The 13,549-nt window shown below is 61.9% G+C and overlaps 2 protein-coding genes across 2 annotated transcripts; both read right to left on the reverse strand.

The window, feature by feature from the left end:
- Positions 1-406: 406 nt before the first annotated feature.
- SMIM41 (small integral membrane protein 41) lies at positions 407-4,706 on the reverse strand. Its single transcript, XM_055128130.1, has 2 exons — positions 4,316-4,706; positions 407-2,672 (listed from the first exon to the last, which is right to left on the reverse strand). Exon 1 carries the CDS (start codon positions 4,704-4,706, stop codon positions 4,431-4,433), a length of 276 nt encoding a protein of 91 aa, XP_054984105.1. The 3' UTR covers positions 407-2,672; positions 4,316-4,430.
- Positions 4,707-6,408: 1,702 nt separating this feature from the next.
- On the reverse strand, positions 6,409-12,587 carry ATG101 (autophagy related 101). The gene is made up of 3 exons (XM_004601492.2): positions 12,475-12,587; positions 9,723-10,029; positions 6,409-7,185 (listed from the first exon to the last, which is right to left on the reverse strand). The coding sequence occupies exons 2-3, from the start codon at positions 9,972-9,974 to the stop codon at positions 6,781-6,783; spliced, it is 657 nt and encodes a 218-aa protein (XP_004601549.1). The 5' UTR covers positions 9,975-10,029; positions 12,475-12,587; the 3' UTR covers positions 6,409-6,780.
- Positions 12,588-13,549: the final 962 nt, after the last annotated feature.

The raw sequence follows: 13,549 nt of genomic DNA on the forward strand, positions 1-13,549 counted from the left end.
TTATTTATTTATTTTTCTTCATCGCCAGGGGAGTGGGCACCGGGCATGGCTGAAGGCAGGAAGCCACTCTCGGGAGCCCGCTGTGGCCGCAAGCGACAGCCAGAGCAGACAGGAAGAGACCCGCGTGGTACAGCTGTCGCACAGACTAGGGGACCGGGGTATAAAGTGGTAAACCCCTCCTGGGCCCGGGGAGACGGCTCGAGGGCTGGACACACCCGGGCTCCATCGCCTCCACAACACGGCCCCACACACTCCGGAAGCAACCCTGAGCACCAAGCCGGGAGTAGCCCAAGACCAAAGTAACAGCAATGAAGCCCCCTGCTCCCCGCCCTCCGAGGCCCGCAGGCCGAGACCGTCGCATTCCCGCTTTCTCGGCCTGGGGCTCCTCTTTCCCAAGCGTGTTGGGGTCATGCTGGGAGGCTGCCCATCCCCGGCCCCCCCCCCACCCCGTCCCTTCCACAGTTTCCTTCTCCATCTCTGTGACATGACGGCCCGGCACCCGCCTACCTCCTCCTGACCGCTCCCCTGGGGTGTCCCTGCTGTGTTCAGACCGGTCAGCTGCCCCCATGACTTGGGAGCCCCCTCTGGCTCCACTGACCCCAGAACTGCACAGACCTAAGTGTAGTAAGAGGACACGCCCTCCCTTTGGGCTTTGTGGCTGGGGTGTCGAGTCGAGAATGTGACAGGGCCCTGGAACATTCCATGCTCACAGCAGTGCCATGGGGCGGGGGCGGAGGGGAGGGAGGGGTGGCCTGAGCCCAGAGTCCGACAGCCAGTCACAGCTGCTCCGGAGGGCTGGTCTGAGTGATCTTTCCTGGCAGAGCTGACCCCGGGAGGCCAGACCACCCTGCAGGGGCACAGAGAGGCGAGCAGTGCAGGGTCCAGATGGACGGGAGGCAGGTCTGAAGGCTGAGTCACATGAGGCTCATCAGCTACAGGGACCAATCAATTCCCTCTGCTCGGGCCAGAATTATTTGGTTCACCCGTCAATTCAGACCAAAAGGGTGAGTGGTGCCGTGGGAGGGGCAGGCCCCCACTCAGGCCTGTGGGCGAAGCCAGGGCAAGCCCCCTCCACCCCCACATCTAGAAGGTGCTGGGCCACCCCATTCTTCCCACCCCATCCTGGCCCGTAGCACTTTCTGTGGGCTTTGGCCACAGCCTCCTGCTGTCTCTACCACAAAGCCACAAAGATGCTCCAGTCTTCACCCTTTTTTTTTTTTTTTTTTGCTTTTTGGGTCACACCCGGCAATGCACAGGGGTTACTCCTGGCTCAGGCACTCAGGAATCACTCCCGGCGGTGCTCAGGGGACCCTATGGGATGCTGGGAATCGAACTCGGGTCGGCCACATGCAAGGCAAACGCCCTCCCTGCTGTGCTATCGCTCCAGCCCCAGTCTTCCCCCTTAATTCCCTAAGATCCAGAATTTTCTGCATCACCCTGGAAAGCCTCCATCAACTTCACTGCCCCAAGGGTGGCCCCGCGCCTCCTCAGGCCTGAGCGCCACAAGCATGTCCCTCCTGTCCACTGTGTTTGGAGACGGCACCTCCCACACTGGTCTCTCACGCTCATCCACTCTGCCCCGACAGCCAGCCTCTGCTCAGGCTCTGGCAAGGGGGTGCTTCCGACAGCTGCCGTGCCGTGAGCACCCCTTCTTACTTGGCTAAGGACAGAATTCTCCGTCCCCACCCCAGAGAGTGCCTGGCTCGGAGCACTGGCTTACTCAGTCCCTGAGGGTCAGAGAAAGCAGCGGAAAGTTTCCCAGGAACAGGGTGGACAGGAAGACGGCTCCTCTCGGGGGAAATGACGCCAGCGTCCACGAGGGCTGCAGTGGAAGACGCCTTTAATCTCCAGACAAGCACCTGACCTACTTGATGCCCACAACGGCCTCCCTGCTGGCTGGATGAGGAGTGGGGCTCGGGCGAGCCCGAGGTTCAGCGTGCGTGCTCAGAAACCCACCCTTCTTTCTGAGCAGGACTCTGCACGGCTGAGGGAGGGGGCCTGGCCCACAGGCCTCGGGAGGCCGCGAGGGGCCCACACTCCCTGCCCACCCGGGAAAGACAGGATCTGTGCACGACAGGGGCACAGCCACCGCAAGGGGAGGCCGAGAAGAGGAGCCGGGCCAGAGGGCCACACTCAGAGTCTGCTAGATCCTCTCCCAGCTGGAGGCGGGCGTCAGGGTGGCACCAAGGTCAGGAACTGGAAATGCAGCCTGTTTGCCCCAGACTCGCGCTATCGGGAGATTTAGTGACGAGCTGCGGGAAGTGAGGAGGCACCCCTGAGGCACCCGTCACCTCCACATGGGCAGCACTGACCACAGGCCACAGGCGAGGGTCATCCTGTCCCAGACGCGGGACATGTGTCAACACCCAGGCTGTGGGGTCAGGGCGGGCATGTGCAGCACACAGCAGCCAGGGAGCGAGCCCCTCCTCAGTGTCAGGATGCAGTGAATGGGCCTCCCGGGCCCACGCCAGGAGGGCTTCCAGGGGGAGTGGAGCAGAGGCAGCAGCTGCAGTGAGTGCCCAGGGGAGTTTCCACGGGGGCCAAGTTTCGGCCAGTCGTTTCGGGCAGTCGGTCCTCTGCGCACCCACGGGTCGAAGGCAGGACGTCCTGGGGCTGCAGGCTGGAGGCCAAGCTCGGGGACAGCGCAGACACCCCCCTCAGAGCTCTGGAAGCTGTAAGACACCAACAGCCCCGACTTTAATTCTTAGAGGGGAGCGCAGGTGGGGACGTCAAGGCACGGGTTGCGTTAGCCCCTGAGAGCGCGTTCCAGCTCAGTGTAGCTCAGGACCCGGGGGAAGGTGAAGACAAAATCTCCAGCCATCGGCTGTCCTTGCCTTTCACCTCCCCAAGGCCAGGACAGAGCAGCAGGCTGGGGCCAAATGCCTGGCTTCACGCCTTGGCCCTCAGACCTGCAGCCCGTCCCCATGCACACTATGTCCCTGTGTGTCTGTCTCTCTGTGTCTGTCTCTGTGTGTCTCTCCCTCCCTCTCTCTCTCCCCCCCCGCCCCCCCTGCTGAGAGATTCGGGTGACGGAAGCATTTCCTGCTCTTGGAAATTCTTTTCCTCCCCACGCAGCGGCCAGCCCTGGCCAGGGTCAGAGTGCCACAGCAAGCATCTTGGTATTTGCTCCAAGAACACTGAGCTCCCCAGCACCCCCCGCGCCCCCATCCCCCACTGAGCTGGAGCCATCCCAGGATGGGCGCTGGATGAGGGGAGTTTTCACCTTCCTTCTCGCCAGCCCTGCCTCTGAGGGGACGGGCCTCCCGCCACAAATCTCTCCAGTCTCTGTCCTGCCCGGGGGGACGGTGGGATGAAGGGTGGGAAGGCAGCGGAATGGCTGGGCCTGGGGCTCAGGACCCTGCCGGCAATGGAGAGACACTGGCAAGGGAGGCTGGGGACAGGCCAGTGCCCAGTGCCAGGAGCAGCCGGCTCCAGCCCTCCAGGCTCCAGCCCTCCAGCCCCGGCGGCCCAGGCCTCTCTCCAGGGGGCGGCAGCGGCTCCCTGAGGTGAGAAGTCGGAGGCTCAAGGCCCTGGGGATTAGCACCAGATCCCGCGGCTCTGGGAAGGGTCACAGGATGCTGCGAGCCTCTGGCAGCTTAGCTGTCCCCCGTCCACGCGGTCCTCCTGCCCCTCGCCGGCAACTCTCCCAGGCACTGAGAGTCCACAGCACTGGGCACTCGGGAGCTTGGGCGAGAGGGGCAGGAAAGGTCCAAGGCACCCCCCAAGCAAAGCCCCAACTCTGCAGCCCCAGACACAGTCCTGGGGGGAGGGGGACCGGGAGAGGGCAGCCTCGCTCCAGCTCCCAGCCCTGGCCTTGAGTCACCTTTCTCTAGGCCACCCAGGCCCGCCCCTCCAGCTGGCGCCCATCCCCGGAGAGACCCGGGAGCCCCCGCAGCTGGGAAGCCTCAGGCCCAGCTTCCTGGAGCAGCTGCCCCTAAAGACCCTCGGCTGTTAGGAACCTCGTCCTGCTCCCCCCAGTTAAGCAGGGCCAGGGTGGTCCTCCCTCGCCCCCACCCCCGCCTCCCTCACACGGAGGAGGAGCCCCAGGTGGAAGCAGGAGGAGCAGGCGGCCAGGAGGTCCCCAGGTCACATGGGTCCAGGGCTGGAGCCGCCCCTGGGGGCCCCCCTGAGCCCCTTGACTTTGATTTCCCAGCCAGCCCCTGGGCCACAATTACACGCAAGCCCAGACTGTTCTAGAAACAGAATGGGGCGGACCCGAGCCCGCCGGAGTCTCTGACAAGAGATAATGTGTGTGAGGCCCCCCAGGGCCGAGGTCAGCGCCCCCACCCCCCTGCCAGCGGGGCAGACCCCTCACCTGTGCGGGGGCGCCAGCCGCCGGGGTGCTGGAGCAGGAGCTGCGGGGATGCCCCTCGCGGGACCGGCGCCGCCCCCTGGGGTGTGCGGTCCGCGACCCCCGGGCCAGCCCACTCCTAGGTGTCGTCAGAGTCCTCGCCCCCGCCGGGCTCGGCCTCGCGGGGCTCCCGCGGCTCGCGCGCCAGCAGCTCGGTGAGGCCCTGCGCGCGCAGCAGGAGCCCGCCGCCCAGGAACAGGATCCCGCAGAGCACCAGCAGCGACAGCACGCCCAGCACCGCCGCCTGCACCGCGGCGCGCGACCCCTCGGGGGGCTCGGGGGGGCCCCCGGACTGGTTGCAGCAGGGGCTCAGCCAGGCGGTCCGGGCCGCCGCGCCCGCCTGCGAACTGTTCATGCTCGGCCGCCCAGATGTGCGCGGGGTTTGTGCGCGGGGTGGCCAGATGTGCGGGAGCCGGCGGCGAGGGGAGGGCTGGCAGCGGCGCTGGGGGGAGGGGCTGGAGGGGCGGGCCCGGGCTCCCGACGCCCCCAAGCCTCACCCAGAGCTCTCAAGCCCTTCTTAAACAAAGCGACTCCCTCCCAGGCTGGGGTATTTCCTGTGGCCCCAAAGGCCACATCCTCCTGGGCGTCCCCAAGGCATCTCCCTCCCACCCCTGGTGGGTCTTCACACCCCAGGGGCGGCTGACTTGCCACCCCCTGAGCAGGGCACAGGCACGCAGGGCAAGCCCCGTCCCTATTCCTGGCTGTCTCTGGGCCAAAGCAAAGTACAGCCAGGTGGCCTGCTCCGTGCTGGGGGGGACCCCCCACCCTGTCTCCCACCCTCACCCCCATCAAGGACTGCAGTTGGCTGCAAACCACCGTGAGATCTTTTCCCTGCGGAGAGGCAGAAAATCTGTGGAACGGCACTGGCAGTGGCTGGAAACAGCGGGTCTCCTGGGCCGTGGAAACAGGCGGCAAAGACACGACCCAGGGCTTGAGCGATGAGCTGACCCGTAAGGAGGCGCCTGGGCTGGCCTAGAGGTTGGCACCTCCTGGACAGCAGGGACTGGAGAGGGAAGAGCAGGGCAAGGGGATGTGAGATCCAACCCCCACTGCTTCCCTCATGCCACCTGGAGACACCAGGATGGGGCGTTACTGTCCCATCCCTCCTGCAGGAACCAGTGGACCAGCAGGGTGTCTGTGATGGGGGGGGGGGGGAGAGTAGGGCTGCGGCTGGGGACGGAGCCTGGCAAAGCGGCAAGTGCAGGAGGGCAAGCGCAGGAGCGTGCAGGGGTCCTAAGCTATCACAAGGCTGGGCCAGGGAGGAAGCTGGGGAGGGGCCCTGGGTTCCATCCTGGCCCAACACCCATCAATTCTGGCATCAAGCCAGAGTCCCCTTTAACAGCGCCCTGCCCCTGCCTGCCTGAGTGAGCCCCTCAGGCCCTTCCGCAGAGGGAGAGCAAGGAGCACCCGGGGGGCAGGCCGGTCAGTCGAGGTCATGCACCTCTAGACTGCCGAAATGGGCTTCCCCATCTCCAACCAAGACCCTCTGGAATGTCCCAGAGATTGAAGGTGGCCCGTAAACCTGTTGTGAAACATCACACGACCAAGGCAGCTGGCAACAGGGGAAAGGAGCAACCCTCCGTCCTGTGGGGGAGGAACCAGCTCCAGGGGCTCGACCCCCCCACTTCCCAGCACCTTCCTGCCACAGCTCGTTTAATCTGGGCACAACTGGCCCAGAGACACCAAACAGCACTGCAAGACTAAATCAATTAAAAGCACAGAGTGGAGAGCATTGATCTGGAGTAAAGCAATGTCCTAGCAGGCAGCGCGGGCTGGGCTGGACGTGGCAGGGGTCGCTGGCTGCCTCCACAGCCAGTCTCTCCAGAGAAACCCCAGGTGAAGGGGCCCTGCTGGGGGCTGGGGAGGGAGGTGGGCAGTGCATGTTCTGAGATAGCAGAGAGTGGGGAATCAGGACTAGCACACAACCCAGATGTTGAGCTTCCCTGGGAGAAAGGTGGGTCACCTCCAGAACCTGGCCCAGCGTTCCCATGGCCCTGGTCACTCCTAGCAGGTGTGGTTCTTGCTCAGGTGGACGGCCAACACAATTACAAGCCTGATCTGTTTTCACTGATCTTTAATCCCAGCCACCATTCCCCTCGGTCTCAAACAAAGGCCCCAACCAACTCCAGATGACCCGGGTTCGCCATGCAAAGTGCTCCTGTCTCAGGTAGCACACAGGCCCGGGGACAGACGGCTCAGCCCAGGCATCCTCTCCACTCGAGTCACCATCTCAGCGCCGACTCTCCTGCACAGTGGAGAAAGAATGGGGACCCCCCAGGGGCATGGGGGGCAGTGCTGGCCAGTGAAGAGACAGTCTGGCCAACACAATGCAAGGGAGCGGCAGCTCCCAAGCCCCATTCGGGCCCCACAGCCGTTCCGAGCCCGGGGGGCGTGTAGTGCAATCCCAGACGCGCAGGACCTGCCACGGCCTAGAGGGCAAGCGTGTCCTTGATGAGCCTGCGCATGGTGGTGGTGACCGAGGTGCCCAGCGCGTCGGTGATCTGGAAGGAGATCTTATAGAGGTAGGGCTGCACGTCCCGCAGGCCCGTGTCAAACACGTTGTCCACCTCCGACTGCGTGGGCATCTTGGGCAGGTACTCGTGCCGGCTCATCACCTCCACGATGTTGATGATCTTCTCGCACAGCTTCTCGCCCACCTTCTCCCGGCAGATCTGCCGCTCCTGCTCCGTGGCCAGGGCGACCACGTGCACCTTGACCGTCCACACCTCCCACGGGATGCACTCATCGGAGAAGGGCCAGCGAGACTTCTTCTTCTGGTAGAACTCCAAGGACATCTGTCCGAGCCCGTCCCCGCCAGAGTTGCGCAGTGCATCCTGGGGAAGGAGGGGTAACAGATGGCCACCTGCAGCCTCTGGGCGCTCTCGCCCCACGGGGCCTACGCCCCCAGCCCCGGGAAGTCTGCTCTCCCTGCTCACCATGTGGCCTGCGGCCAGGGCAGCAGAGGAGACCAGAGTGGGGAAAGAGCCGAGAGAGGTGACACTGCCACCACCACTCTAAAAGTCAGGGTCGGGGCTGGAGCGATAGCACAGCGGGTAGGGCGTCTGCCTTGCACACAGCTGACCCAGGTTCGATTGCCAGCATCCCATTTGGTCCCCCCAGCACCGCCAGGGGTAATTCCTGAGTGCAGAGCCAGGAGTAACCCCTGTGCATCATCGGGTGTGACCCAAAAAGAAAAAAAATTATTTTTTTTAAATTAAAAATGAAAGTGAGGGTCCTGCAGCCAGGGCAACAGTACAATAGGTAAGGCACTCCCCTGCACACAGCCAAGCTGGATTCGCTCCCTCTTACGGTCCCCTGAGCACAGCTGGAAGGGATCCCTAAGCACTGCCAGGTGTGACCCTAGAAGCAAATTAAGTGCAAGTAAGGGACCCAACAAAACGCATCTCCTCAGAACCTAAGTAGCTTTGTCCAGAGAAAGGTGGTGAGGCACTCACCCTGGCCAAACCTTTGGAATAAATCTCAAGAGCTGCCAGGCAGCTCTGTGAGCCCGGCAGGCTGCGGGGGGAGGCTCAGGGAGGAAGGCACTTGCTGAAGGCTGCAGGCCAGTGACGGGTTTTGCCAAGGCTGGAATGAGGAGTGCTGGATAGTAAGTCCTTTCTCTCCACCTCTTCCTGAAAGGCCTTTTCTTCCCACCAGGCCTCCTCTCTGGCCTCTATCCTGCTCCGCTTCATCACCGCTCCTTCTCCTCAGGTAAATCCTATTGGCCTCCTCCCCGCAATGAACAACAACGAAAAAGCAGCAGCAGCCTGAGAGCCCTGAAGGCCAGGAAGGGGGAAGCAGGACGCCCACATCCAGCCATGCGCCCAGGCTCCTGGGGAAGCACATGGCCCATCTGGTGAGGTAACTGCCTATTCCACCCACACACACCCCAGCGAGGGGCTGTGGTCCCACAACCCTCCTCCTGCCACCGCTGGGACCCGAAGCACCTTTTCTTCAAATTTAGGGACAACTCAGGGGTGACAGGGTAGGATACTAGCCCTCCCTCAAAAGCACGTCTCCTTCAGGGTCACACCAACAGCACACACTAGGACATGGCTATCACAGGCTGTTTCAGGCACACGACACTAGACCCACTTCATCTTCACAGCACATCCATGTTCCAACTTTACACACGGGGAAACCAAGGCCCAGAGGGGCAGACAGTCACACACCTGCTCACACACAGGCATCTGGCAAATGGAGGACGAATGCCACAACTCCCCAGGGGACATGTAGACTGCTCACAAACTCGCCCTTTGGGGACTGGGGCGGGGGTACGAACTGGGTGTGAGAGGGTCCAGCCCATACTAGGATGCTCCTCTAGTTAGCACACAGGCTGTCCAACCCCTCCTCCTCTGACCCAAGACAGCAACTGAAAACTTTTCCCAGGGGATGGGGAGAGAGCTCACTGGGCTGGAACATGCTTTGCTACATATGTAGGAGGCCTGGGTTCAATCCCCAGCACCACATGGGCCCCGAAAGAATGACCCCTGAGCACTGAAGCAGCCCCTAGGCACCACTTGGTAAGACCCCAAAATATATACAAAGATTTCCTGAAATAGAAAAAAATTAATAGGGGCCGGAGCGATAGCACAGCGGGTAGGGCGTTTGCCTTGCACATGGCCGACCCAGGTTCAATCCCTGGCATCCCATATGGTTCCCCAAGCAATTGCCAGGAGCAATTCCTGAGTGCAAAGCCAGGAGTAATCCCTGAGCATCGCTGGGTGTGACCCAAAAAGCAAAAAAAAAAAAATAATAATAATAATAAAGAAGTAGTTTAGGGGACCGAGAGAGAGTACAGCAGGAAGCACTTGCCTTGCATGTGGCCCACCCACGTGGCTCAATATCTGACATACCAAATGGTCCCCTGAGCACCACCCGGGGTGATTCCTGAGAGCAGAGTCAGAAATAACTCCTGAGCATCTGGGTATGACTTTAAAAAAAAACCAAAAGTCTCCTGGGGCTGACGGGATAGTAAGGTACTTGCCTTGTATGTGGTCAATCCTATTTTGATCCCTGACACTAAATATGGTCCCCTGAGCCCCTTCAGATGTGATTCCTGAGTACGAAAGCAGGAGTAAGCCCTCAGCACTGCTGGGTGTGCCCCCCCCACCCCCCGCAAAAAAAAGATAAAACATATGAGGCAGAGAAAAGGGGAGCAAATCACTGTCCAGGAGACCAATGGGCACCTACAGTGAACCGTGTGCCCACTGGCGCCCACCTCGCTCCACCTCTTCTCGACACCCCTCTCCCTCCCGAACAGCTCTGAAATGGCCGTAGAAGACGCTGATACACTCTAGGCAGAGGGGGCGTGCTGGGGTGGCAGGGCACTTGAGCCCCACTTGCTGCACACGCCACACACCTACCTTACCTTGAACTCCCCAACAACCTTGCGTAGGGCACGGTCCAGCTCATCAGAGGAGACCCGCACGTAGGTGAAGTCGATGAAGTCGCAGTCGACATCCTGGGTGCCCACGGTGCCGATGGAGTAGGTGCCCTCCTTCTTGTAGTGGAACTTGCCCGTGCTCCGGTGCAGGAGCACCGTGTGCAGCACCGCCAGCATGGCCTCCTCCACCTGGCGCCCCTCCACCGACACCTCCAGCACTTCCGAGCGACAGTTCATTCTGCAACCTGCTCCGGATCCAAGCAGGTCAAGAGTCAACAGCCCGGAGGTCACCCTGCAGGAAGCGAGGTCAGGAGGTTGACATCAGCCGCATCACCACGTCCAGGCGGCCCAGAGCCCTCCCGAGGCCCCGCTCTGCAGTGTTTTGCGTTCCGCAGTGCTCGCTGGTACACAGGCTCTCAGGATAAGGAAGGGAGCTAGCTGACTGGCTGAGGCTCCAATTCCGCCTGACAGCCAGTGGTTGGCAGTGTAGCACGGGGCAGGGTGGGGACAGGAAGAAAAGGAAGGCTGGAATTCCTAGGACCCCTGAATGATCAGGTAAGGAATTCTGAACTCAAGGGTCGCAAGGAGGGGCTGGAGAGATAGCACAGCGGGTAGGGCGTTTGCCTTGCACGCGGCCGACCCGGGTTCAAATCCCAGCATCCCATATGGTCCCCTGAGCACGGCCAGGTGTAATTCCTGAGTGCAAAGCCAGGAGTAACCCCTGTGCATCGCCAGGTGTGACCCAAAAAGCAAAAAAAAAAAAAAGGGTCGCAAGGAGTACTCTGCCAAGATTAATTCTGCGCACCAGAAGTTAACACTGGCAGAAGGGCCAACAATGCACAAGGCCAGGAAGGAGCTCAGGGGTAGTGTGTCTGCTGCAACAGATGAGGCCCTGGCTCAAGGGACAGAGCTCACACACCTCGCATGTGTGAAGCCAAGCCCACTCCCTGGCACCCTATTCCTCCCACCCCAGAACTGGAGATCGTCGCCCTGGTGACCACTGAGCACCACTGGACCAAGCACTAAATGCAGTACACCAGTTAGAAGAAAGAAAAAAAAAACACCTGACAAATGTATTTCCGCCCCAAGTCACGCATGTTCCCAGGGCCTTGCAGACTCTTAAGGTAACGCCTGTGGCCTTAAGGCATCAGGCAGCCAGCAGAGGGAGAGGTGGCACCACAGGACTGGAGGGGCAGATGCAGAGGTGGAAGCTTCCCCATCCCACGGTCCTGGTTAGAATCCCAGCACTCCTGCATCTCTGCTCCGTGACCTCAAGCACATCAGCCCATCTCTGAGCCTGCTTTCATATCTGATGTAAGGATTAGCCACACATATGAAACACAAAACCGGCGTTACGGGTGATGGCTCAGAGGGCTGGAGTATACGTGCAGGAGGCCCAGGTTCAATCCCTGGCATCACATGGTCCTCCACACTCCTGACTCCTAAGCCAGACAGCCGCTTGATGCCCAGCTTTCTCCTCTGCTCAACTCCCCCGTGCCCCCAGTTTCCCCACAGATGAAAAGGGGATGTTAACAGCGCAAGGAGCTGACGCCTGCAAAGGACTGAGAGCAGTCCCGGGCAAGTCATACATCCTAAAGATGAACTCACTGCCGTGGTGTCACGGCGGAGATGATGGCGGCTGCACTGGGTAGTGTGAAGGGAACAGGCCGAGAACCAGAACCTGGCGAATAACTTAACTGGGGGCAGGGCGAGCGCTTCGGGTCCCCTGCTGATAGGGATGAGTTCACACGCCTCCCAGAGAGGGAACTCACTCCCTCTCGGGTGACTACTCCACCTTTACGCCCCTGGACGGGTTACTCCGGCTATGGAAACTTGTCTCTTAGGGCTGTAGGTCGCTAATCTCAGCGTGGATAAACAGAAATCTCACCCCTTTCCATAAACGAACGTGTCATTTAAAGGCAGGGCTCCCATTTTCCCACCGGCCGTGAAGGGGCCCCAATTCCCTAGCCCATGCCAGCTTGACTCCCCAATTTCTCTCTCCAGAGCCGGGGGGGGCCCCTCTCCTGGGCTCTGGGAGTCCCCCAGACCCCCTTTGCCAGCAGCTGTGTGCCATCTGGCAAGCACCTCCCACGTGTGACTTGTCTTGGGGCTGCATTAGGCACCCCGATCCTTGCGGACAGAAGCTGTAAACACAATCACCAGCCACCTCGGGCAACCTGGGTCCACGTGACTGATTGCTCACCTCGGCCCGACCCACGAATTCCTGCCCTCCCCAGGTGGCTGGCTGTCTCCCCTGGGCCCGGGATGAAGGGTGGGCACGGCTCCCTCCACACGGCGGTTTCCAACCCTCCAGAGGCCCCCGCTGGGGTTGCGCGTCAGTCCCGGCTGGGGGGCGGGGAGGGACCGACCTCGCCCTCTCGCCGGGCGGGTCCCCGGCTGGGGAGCCCCCCGGGGCCCCTCGTCTCCCGCCCGTCCTCACCCGGGCACGGCCGAGCGCCGCCGCCCCCGAGACGCGCGCGGGGGCTTCCCGCCGGGCCCGCGGCCGCCCCGCGAAGCTCCAGTGGGGGTCGGGGCCGGCTCCAGCGCCGGGGGTAGGGCTGACCCCCGCCGGCCCGGGGCCTCGAGACGAGACCCCGTCCCGCCCAGCGCCCGCCCCGGCCTCGGGCCCCCGACTCCGCGCCGGAAGGCCGCGCCGGGCCGCTCCCACCCGCCCGGGGGCCCTGGCACCGCTGCGGCCGCCCAGCGCCGCCGTCTGCGCGACGCCCTTTCCGATTACCTCCAGCTCCTCGGGGAGGAAAGCGGAGACGCCCCCTCGCCCTCCCCGCGGGGACGAGCCCTCTCGCCCGCGGCGGCCGGAAGCTGGTCGTCAGGCCCGGAGTCGCTCACTTCCGCCATAGAGTCGCGGAGGAGGAGAGAGAGGCCGCTATGGCTCAGTGCTGCCTCTGTCGGTGGAGGACCGTCAGCGCCGCGAGCCGGGCCCAGGGCGAAGGCGACGTCCGGACACCCCTGGACACCCCTGGACACCCTGATGCCCCTCTGATCCCCCTAGACATGGGACAGCCCTTTGGGAAATGCCCTGGAGGTGATCAGCGCCAGTGTGTGGTGAGACATCGAGGGCATGGCGAAACTTCAGCCTGTCCACTGTGAGTTTGCAGAAAGCGTCCCTGGCTCACAGCGATGCTGCAGACGGGACTTGACGGTGTGCTCTGTCCATTCCCCGAGCACAACTTGACAGCTCTGGTGACAGTGCTTGTAAAGCTTGCGATTCGGCTTTTTTGTTTTTGTTTGGGAGGTCACACCGCCAAGACTCAGGCATTATTCCTGGCTCTGTGCCTCTGTGCTCAGGAATTACTCCTGACGTTTTCCTGAGGGTACTGGGGGGACCGGATAGGATCTCTGAGGATAGATCTAACCCGGGTCGGCTGTCTGCAAGGCAAATGCACTACCATCCCCTAATTCGGCCATTTCTGACTTCCACCTTTCTAAAGGGGACGCAGGGGATATGGCTCAAGGGTAGAAAACTTGCGCAGACTAGAGACTACTAAGATCCAGGATTTCACACTCCTGCCATCCCCACCCTGACCCCCTGCACTGCAAAACACCTTGGAAACTGAGCTGGTACATTCCTCTGCCCTGGCCTCCTCCCACCTGGACAGTTACCTATCCGCTTCCTTCTTCTCGGGAGTAAAGCCCCAGACCCCCGACCCCCAGTCTTGCTACTGGCCCTGGCTGCAGCTTTCTCTCTCCAGTGTACTCCCAGGATGTGAAGAAGGAGAGAGATGCCAGCTTCACAGACCAATACCAAACCAGAGCCGAGTCTCAGGAGAACATTTTGAGTGGGGAGGGGCTCT

This window comes from Sorex araneus, chromosome 2 (assembly GCF_027595985.1).
Source record: "Sorex araneus isolate mSorAra2 chromosome 2, mSorAra2.pri, whole genome shotgun sequence".
Lineage (NCBI taxonomy): Eukaryota > Metazoa > Chordata > Mammalia > Eulipotyphla > Soricidae > Sorex > Sorex araneus.